General features: G+C 39.8%; 1 protein-coding gene across 2 annotated transcripts in view; it reads left to right on the forward strand.

Annotated features, from left to right (window-relative positions):
* Positions 1 to 9,139, forward strand: part of Dennd6a (DENN domain containing 6A) — a 53,962-nt gene that overhangs the window by 24,675 nt on the left and 20,148 nt on the right. For both annotated transcript variants that reach the window (XM_021181499.1, XM_029469006.1), the window contains exons 6-11: positions 488 to 593; positions 2,075 to 2,154; positions 3,262 to 3,324; positions 4,298 to 4,353; positions 5,536 to 5,658; positions 5,999 to 6,094. In XM_021181499.1, the coding sequence (XP_021037158.1) occupies positions 488 to 593; positions 2,075 to 2,154; positions 3,262 to 3,324; positions 4,298 to 4,353; positions 5,536 to 5,658; positions 5,999 to 6,094 (524 nt within the window). The remainder of the gene's footprint in view (positions 1 to 487; positions 594 to 2,074; positions 2,155 to 3,261; positions 3,325 to 4,297; positions 4,354 to 5,535; positions 5,659 to 5,998; positions 6,095 to 9,139) is intronic.

Here is a 9,139-nt window from a genome sequence, read left to right on the forward strand (position 1 = left end):
CGAGTGCTGGGATTAAAGGCATGCGCCACCACGCCCGGCTGTGCCTTTAGTTCTTAAAGCAGTAGTTTTCAACATTCCTAATGCTCTTTAATAGTTCCTTGTCTTATGGTGACCTCAATATAAATTATTTCTGTTGCTACTCATAACTGTTAATTTGCTACTGTTATGAATCATAATATAGATATCTGATAAACAGGATATTTAACATACTACCCCTGTGAAGGTTGTGACCCACAGGTTGAGAAACACTGTCTTAGATTTTAATGAGATTAAAGTTTTTCATTTCTCAGTTATGACATTGTATTTTCTTTTAAACATCTGCTGTAAAAAAACTTTGTCAATTTCAAAATCCATACTATTGTTTTTGCTGAATTTTAGCTCATTAATAATTGTTCACGAAAAATAAATGGCAGATCTAAATTATAATCACTAGGCATTAAAAAAAATAACCAAACCAAAAATACCTTTGTCCCCTTTCTTTCCTCAGTCATTGGTTTTGATCAGCAAACTACCTTATATTCATTTTTTTCACACCGTACTCAAACAGATAGCACCAGAGTATTTTGAAAAAAATGAACCTTACTTGGAAGCAGGTAAGTTATATTATATGAGTTGTGTACTGTGTGTGTGTGTCCATGCATGTTCACATGTTTTCAGAGTGCTCATGCAGATTTGTATGCGAGCCAGAGGTGACTCTTTGGTGGTGGTCTTCAGGAGCCAGTCACATTGATTTTTGGAGTCTTTTACTCCAAAAATTTTTAGGGTCTTTTACTAAGACCAGAGGCATTTTAATTAGGTTAGACTGACTTGCCAGTGGGTCCCAGTAAACCTCCTGTCTTTTCCCCAGTGCTTGAATTAGAACCATGCATTGTTATCATGTCTGATATTTTTTTTGAGTTCTGGGGATCACACTCAGTTCTTCATGCTTGTTCAGTAAGCACTTTACTGATTCTCCTTAGCCCAAGGAATGTTCTCTTTTATATTTATTTTTGGTTTCAACCAATGTATTTATTTGCTTGTTTAGTGTCGTGTATGCATGCATGAGTGCGTGCATGCATGTGTGCGTGAGAGTGAAGTGTCAGATCCTCCTTGGAGCTGGAGTTCCAAATTGCTGTCAGCTGCCTGACATGGGTTCTGGGAACCAAACTTTGATCTTTTGATAGAGCTATTACCACTTTTAACATTTGAGTCCTATCTTCTCCACCAGTACCCCAGGTTACATACTCTTAAAGAGTTTTAATAAAGCTAAGGTGATACTCTAAAAAAAAATCAGAAGATTTAAGACTTAAATCCTAAATGATTTGAGACAGCTACAGAACATCTAGTCTGGTATCTTTAACTATAAATACCAAAGTGCTATCTGGTCCTTTCAACTGTAATAATATAAATGGTGTCTGTTAGAGTTAGTAATAAGATTTTGTACTGATAGTTCTTGGAGTACCATTGAACAGAAATCCAAAAACAGAAACAGTAGTTAAAAAATAAATAGGAAGTCTGCCCTTGAAGCTACTTGTCATTCAACAGGTTTTCTTCTTAATTAAAAATGTTTTTATTGGCTGGGCGTGGTGGCACACGCCTTTAGTCCAGGCACTTGGGAGGCAGAGGCAGGCGGATTTCTGAGTTTGAGGCCAGCCTGGTCTACAGAGTGAGTTCCAGGACAGCCAGGGCTACACAGAGAAACCCTGTTTCAGAAAACAAACAAACAAACAAACAAACAAAATAAACAAAAAACCAAAACATTTTTATTGGTGGTGTGTGTGCCACACACGTGTGAGTGCCTGAGTGGAGGCCTGAGAGGGCATCGGATTCTTGTAGCTGGAGTTGTAGGTGATTGTGAGCTTCCTGTCATGAGTGATGAGCCATCTCTCTGCCTCTCATTCAACAGTTAACCAATATATATCCTAGAACATAATACTTCTGAAAAAATTATAAATTAAATATTTCATCAAATTTACTTTTATCTGCTGTTATTATTAACATATTTCTCCCATGTTACAAAAAGAGCTCTAACCAGCAGTGTCCATTTTAAATATTTTATCTTTCCACTTACATTAGTATTTTGTTACATTTTCAGCTTGTAATGATGTTGACCGATGGCCTGCCCCTGTGCCAGGGAAAACGCTGCACCTGCCTATCATGGGACTAGTAATGAAGGTAACACTGACTAGAATCTCATCTGTCTGCTCTGAAGAACTCTACAGAAAGCTCGCTCACACATAGGCTTTGTTTTAAACAACCTGATGACATTTAGTGATGTTAATGCCTTCACTGTTGTCATTGCTGGGAGACATTACAGATACACCACGGTTGATCCTGCCTCGCAGAGTCCTTCATACATCCCCAGGTCCCTCCAGCCAGGCAGTGCACCTAATGGATTAGTGCAGCCCTGGTTTCTCCCTGTGGAGTGTGCACAGATAAAAGTGCTTCCCTCTTATCTAGAATCCTACAATATGGGTGGTAAGAAGGGGGAGAACACTTGTCGTCTTGGCTGTGAATTGCTGGAAATTAAGATAAACTAGAAAAGTCATTGGTTTGTTTGTTTTTCAGCTCTAAATGGTCTTTTAACATTTAGTGTCAGACCAAGCATGTTTTTCTTGGAATATTTTTGTTATGGTGAGGATTTTTTTATTTTTCCTCTCATTGCTATTTTGTGTATTGGAGATTGAACCCAGGGCCTCCTAAGGGCTAGGCAAGTGCTTCACCTCTGAGTTATAGTCCTCCCATTGCTTTGTTTTGAAGGAATTTGAATTTTACTGGCAGATTTTTGTCTGAGTGCCCTCAAGTTCTTTGCTATTCATGCTTTTGTGACCTTGGACTTATCCTTAACAGCGTTCCTTCCTTAGATTTTCGTGTATTGTAAGTGTATTTGCCCTCACCCCTTCAGCAAACATAACAATTCTGATAGTGTGGGGTTGAGGGTTCCCATTGTTTCCTGTGGGGTTTATTCAGAAGTTTGGCAGGCTTGAGAGGGTGTGTTTGGGTGTGTGTATTTGTGAAGCAGAGACTGGAAAAATGAACAGGAAGCCATGTGATAGACTTCTGTCCTGACTCTGTTTCCAGCACATTTGCCTCTGTGTTAGTGATCTCCACTTGTAGACATGGGAACTTTGGTTTCCCTGTTCCTGCTGTAACTAAGAATGAACACCCTTAGTTCTAAAACCCCACAGAAACACTTGGTCTTTAGAGCACTTTCAAAGTGCTGAGTGTGCTAGGTAGAGCACTTGCCATACAGATAAATAATAGCTCCTCTCTGTCTTTAAGGTTCGGATTCCCACGTGTCATGACAAGCCTGGGACCACGCAGATGGCACAGTTAACTCAGCAGGTAGCATGATGCTAACGTGACCGTGGCGCAGCCTGGGGCCTGGTCACTGAAACACCTGTTACTTTTAAGTAGTTGGTGATAAATTTTCTAACATTTCTTGTTAGAAATGTTGTTACTACCTCAGTAGGTACCGGAGAACCGCATGTTCATGTTGTAATTGTGAGGACTAAATGACAGTAAATACTTTAAAGAAGGTTTAATTCTGGCAAAAGCTGTTCTCTTACAAGAGTAGGCAACAGAATTCTAATTTCAGACCGTTAAGTCAAAAGGATCCTGGAGCTTTTCTTTTTCTGAAAGCAGTTTCTGTTCCTGCTGGTTTGAATCTTTCATTTGAAATACTTGAGCTGCTTTGTTACCATCCCCACTGTGCTTCAAGTAAAGCTACAGACAGCAGGAGACCTGACTGCTGGTTACACATCTCCTAGTGTTGATGTACAGCTGTGACCCAGGCTCACATCTGGCCTTGGGCTGATTCCTACCCACAGTATTTGTGCTTTTCTCTGCTGTATTGTTGGAGACTTGGAAGATCCATTCTCTCTGGCTGCTCCTGGAAGAACAACTTGTCAAAATGAACTGAGTGATAGGGCTCTTTGGTTGTGAGATAGTTGTGTTGTCATTTTCATTTATTTACTATGTGTTTTGAGACAGGGTCTCACTGTGTAGCCCTGTCTGTCCAGGAACTTGCTAGTGAGGCTGAGCTTGAACTCACATCAGTTCTCCTGCCTCTGCTTTTGAGTGCTGGTTTACAGTATAGTCATGTATCATCCTGTTGCTTACTATAGCCAGATGTGGTGGTACACACCTTTAGTTCCAACACTAATCTCTCGTGAGTCCATTATCCTGGACTACGTGGTGATTTCAGGACAGCCAAGGCTATACTGTTAGATCCTGTTTTAAACAAAAACAAAAATCAATTTCTAAAAATTTTAGTAACATCTCCCGTACTTTTTTTCTTCCTTTTTTAATCCTTTAGGCAGATACACACACATCTATTATTTTGCCTACTGTTCATGAGGTGGATCTTTTCAGGTAAAGAATAAAAAAGATGTTAAATACTTTGTCTTTATATTTTGTGATAATTGTTATTAATTTATGGAAAGTGTAAATTAAGCTGGGAGGAAATACTCATTATGGGCCCCAAAGATTCTTGAAAAGTTAAAAACCAAATATTCATTGGGTTTTAATGGTAAAGTCCAGTGGTTCATCTGTCCGGCTGCAAGAAAGCTGAGGTGCGCTTTAGGTGCTACGTGGTTAAGTAGACGGGTTTGTTTCATTTGCTCTGAGAATTGTATTGTGGTGAAGCTAGAAAAAGTAGAGTAGTTTTTTTTTTTTCTTAAGTTGAATTTTAAATTTGGGGTGAAATATCATGAGATTTATTCCTTTTGTTAAAAAAAACTTCAGTAAGGAACAAAAAGAAACAACAGCAAGTACTATTATGTTTTAAAATTTTTAAAATAAAATTATATACTCTAGGATTTGACAAAAGAGGAAAGATGCAAAGGGAGAAGCTAGCACTGCTTATGCATTTTACGCAGAACAACTGATCACTGACCTGAAAGTGTCCGAGATGTGTAGCCCAGCTTGAACATGCACTGTTTGCAGCTAGCAGTGAAGTCAATACATGGTTTCTCTGTAGTCCTGGCTGGCCTAGAACTCTAGAACTCACAGAGACCCTGCATCAGAGTGCTGGGATTCAAGGCTGTGCCACCACTGCTTAGGTTTTTGGTTTTGTTTTGTTTTCTTTTCTTTTCTTTTTTTCTTTTCTTTTTGGTTTTATTAATTAAAATTAACTAGCTTATTTTTTTATCTCATAAATTTGCTTTATGTTTTTGCACTGACATGTGTTTCGGTTTGGGGGAGTGTTGTTGTTTTTTTAACTAGTGAGATTTGTTTTGTTCTTCAGAAATACTTTTTCTCTAATCTGCTAGGGAAAATTGCTACCAAACAAGGAAGAAAAGTAAATAAATAAAGGTTACTCAATGTTCAGACTTAAACACACTAATGGAATTGTGTCCTCAGAGCCTCACGCCTGGCTTTGTGTGCGTGCCTGCTGCCTGCATTTCCACGTTCTCAATTCATTTTTCAGATCAAGCTGTCTGGAGCAGGAAGAATTTGTATCAATGTGAAGTTCTTGGAATGATTATTTAGGAATTTGAAAGGCAAAATTGGATAAATAAATAATAAAGTCTTTGTACTGTGTAAATTTTCTAGGTGTTTCTGCCCAGTTTTTCTTCACAGTCAGATGCTTTGGGAGTTGGTGCTCTTGGGAGAGCCCCTTGTGGTCATGGCGCCGTCGCCGTCAGAATCTTCAGAAACTGTACTGGCTCTTGTTAAGTGAGTGCATTTGGCTCTTGATTCTGATTCTTTCCTTGTGTCCAACCTGTGATGTTCCCCCACTCACAGCATCAGTCCATGCAACAACTTTCTCTGAATATGTGAGAAGATTGAGTCAGGTTCAGTTAGAGCTGAAACCATGTATTTGGTGCTTTGAATAACACACACACGCACACACACACACACACTTCAGTTATATGGAGTTACACCTTGATAAATTTCAATTAATATTAAGAGACCAGTGCTTACATAACACTGAAATAATTTGTCTTTCTGGTATATATCTGGATGTCTCATAGTTGTGGAGTAGAACCTTATTCTGTTTCTTCCTGTTCCACAGCTGTATCTCTCCATTAAAGTACTTTAGTGATTTTCGGCCTTACTTCACGATTCATGATAGTGAATTCAAAGAATATACTACCCGTACTCAAGCTCCGTGAGTAAACACAGTTACTTTTGTTGACTAAGTATTATTTTTATTACCAAGATTTTGTAGAACTGTGTAATATGTTTTATTGTGTAATACAATTTTAATTTAAAATTTTGACTTACTGAGGTTTGGGGAGCTATTGGAAATAATTTAAGATTTGAAGAAAATAATCATATTCTTTCCATTTTAGCTCCAGTTTTATAATTGTTTACCTTCTTTCTTAGCTCGAGTTTTAGAAGAACATACATCATTTCCATTTATTTTCTCTAGTTTTTTATTTCCTGCTAATATAGTATCTGCTGCAGGCTAACTTTGTCTATATTTTTTAAATAGAATTTCTCGTTTTAAAATGTATTTTGTTTTATGTGTAAGCGTGTTTTGTTTGCATGTGTGTCTATGCACCACATGCATGCATGTGCACATGGAAGCCAGAGGGTGTCGGACCCCCTGGAACTGGAGTTACAAGTAGCTGAGGTGCCGTTTGTGTACTAGGAAGTGAACCTGAATGCTCTGGAGAGCAGCCCCTGCTCTTAACCTCTAAGCATCTCTTCAGCTCCCCAGGCTAACGTCTCAGTATCTATCAACATTTTCTTATTTTCATTGGTTGACCTGATTCGTGAGCACTCTGTTGCCCTATTTGTGTGTGGGGGTGGAGGGGGGGGCATGTGGAGAGCACACACACACAAGTATGCACTCTTTTTGTTTTGTTTCTTTTGAGACAGGGTCTTACGTACTGCATGCTGGCCTTGAACTCTCTGTGTAGCTAAGGCTGGCCTTGAGTTTCTGAGCCTCCTGATGCTACCTTCCAACTATGAGGATGGCAGATGTGCTGTTTGTAAGAGAGAATTTCCATACACAGCTCAGACTGGCCTTGAACTTTTGATCCTTCTGCTTCAGCCTTCTCTTTAAATTATCTTCTTTGTTGTTATTTGGTTGGTAGGTTGTTGGTTGGTTTTGTTTAACAGAGTTTTTTCTGTGGCCCTGGCTGTCCTGGAACTCATTCTGTACACCAGGATGGTATCATAACTCAAGCAATCCAACGGTCTCTGCCTCCCAAGTGCTAGGATTCAAGGTGTGTGTCACCACTGCCTAGCTCCTTTAAAATACCTTAATCATGATCCTCTTGTCGCCTAGCTGTGTGGTGTTGTATTTTAGTCTTCTGTGTAGACTTCTTTCTCTGGTGTTCCCTTAAATGTTGATATTATCAAAGACTGTGCTCTGTGTTCCTCTTTCAGACAGATCATTTTTTTCTAAATAGCCTTAACAGTATCCATGGTCTCTGTTAAGACCCTATACTAAAACAAGGAGGTAGCTAAGCAGGTAAAAGCACTTGCCATACAAGCTGTCAAGTGTGAGTTGAAGCCTCAAACACATGTACAGAGCTGGATGTAGTGGAATACATCTGTGGTCTAAGCAGCCCCACAGTTAGATGGTTGGCAGAGACAGGAGAAACCCCTGGGAGCTCTGGGCCAGCCAGCCTGTAGCATGCATTGTGTCAACAGACGGTGAAATACCCAGCTACAGGAAGGTGAAAGGAGTGAACCAACTCCTGAAAACTCTTCAGATACCATCCCCAGCATGCCATAGTACAGGAGAAAGTTTGTTTCTCCCCTCCCCCTCTCCCCTCCCCCTCCTTCTTCCCCTCTCCTTCTCCCTCTCTCTCCTTCCCTCCCTCCTTCCCTCTCTCTTGCTTTTATGCAAACTGCTCTTTCAGACTCTTTTCACTCTCTCACACATTCAATTAACATTTAATTAATTGTAATGAACTTTAAAGATCTTATATTCACTTGGCATGGTAAGTCACTCCTGTAATCTAATCTTAGTGCTTGAGAGGCTGCACAGGAAGACTGTGGAAGAGTTCAGAGTTACCCTGGACTAACTACAGAATCAGAACTCAAAAGCTCCTACAGTAATGACTGCAGTATATCTTTGTACCTTAGATCTTTTCAGCACCCAGATCTCTATCAGTGCTGTTGTTGGTGTTCATGCAGGATGTGACTTACTCCCGTATATCCATTCTTCTTTTTGAGATGGATGCCAATCCCTAGCACTGTTGGCCTGGAACTCACCTTACAGATCAGGTTGTTCTTGAACTTGATTGTGTAGTTCAGGATGGTCTTGAACTACTGATCCTCCTGCCTTTGCTGCCCAGGTGCTGGGATTATACCATGTGCCACCATGCCCAGTTCACAGCTGTGCTTCTAATGCATCCGAAACTAAGCCTGTACTGACTGACTTCTTTTTAGTTCCCTCTTTTTTGTTCTACCCTCCTGTCTGTTGATTTCTTGATAAATAGTATTAGTTTTGACTTAAGTTATCAAAAACGTAGTATTATGTCTTCTTACCATGACCTGCAACAAATCTTAACTAAAGTCTGTCAGTTCATCAACTGAAAATATCTTTTAGCCTGTTTCTTATGTTCTTTCCATAATTCCTTCTTCAGACTCTAGTTTTTCTTTGTCTGCAGTTGCTTTCCCTCCATACAGGGCATTCTCTAAATTTCCCTACATTGATCTGTAGCATTTATGTGGCATACCTCCACTTGATTCTCTGTAACTTCTCTTGGCTTCCAAGATAACATATTCATTTCTGAGTGTACACACTGGGTGCTCTTCTCTTTCTCCTTCCATTCTGCTCAGGAATGCTGAGTGCCTGTAATTGTGTGTGTAGTTTTAGGTAGGGACTGATCCGACCTCACTGTTTGACATGAATATTCGGCATTGCCCTTATAAGCTTCTTTGGAAAACTACTCATCTTTCATGTCTGTTCTCTATCTTTGATAACTCTGTCTTTTAAACCCTGGCAGAGCATATCTTCTTCTTGGGATTGCTGAGCATTTTATTTCCGTTTCAGTGTCTTCTAATTGTTGCCATCATGACTGAGTATGTGTGCCTTGATACCTTTATGCTGTTTAAGAATCATGTCTTTGGAGGACTGGACAAATGACTCAACAGTTAAAAAAGCACTGCTGCTCTTCCAGAGGACCCAAGTCTGATTCCCAGCACCCACATGATGTTCACAACTATCCTTCACTCCAGTTCCAGGGGATCT

Source organism: Mus caroli, chromosome 14 (genome assembly GCF_900094665.2).
Source record: "Mus caroli chromosome 14, CAROLI_EIJ_v1.1, whole genome shotgun sequence".
Classification (NCBI taxonomy): domain Eukaryota; kingdom Metazoa; phylum Chordata; class Mammalia; order Rodentia; family Muridae; genus Mus; species Mus caroli.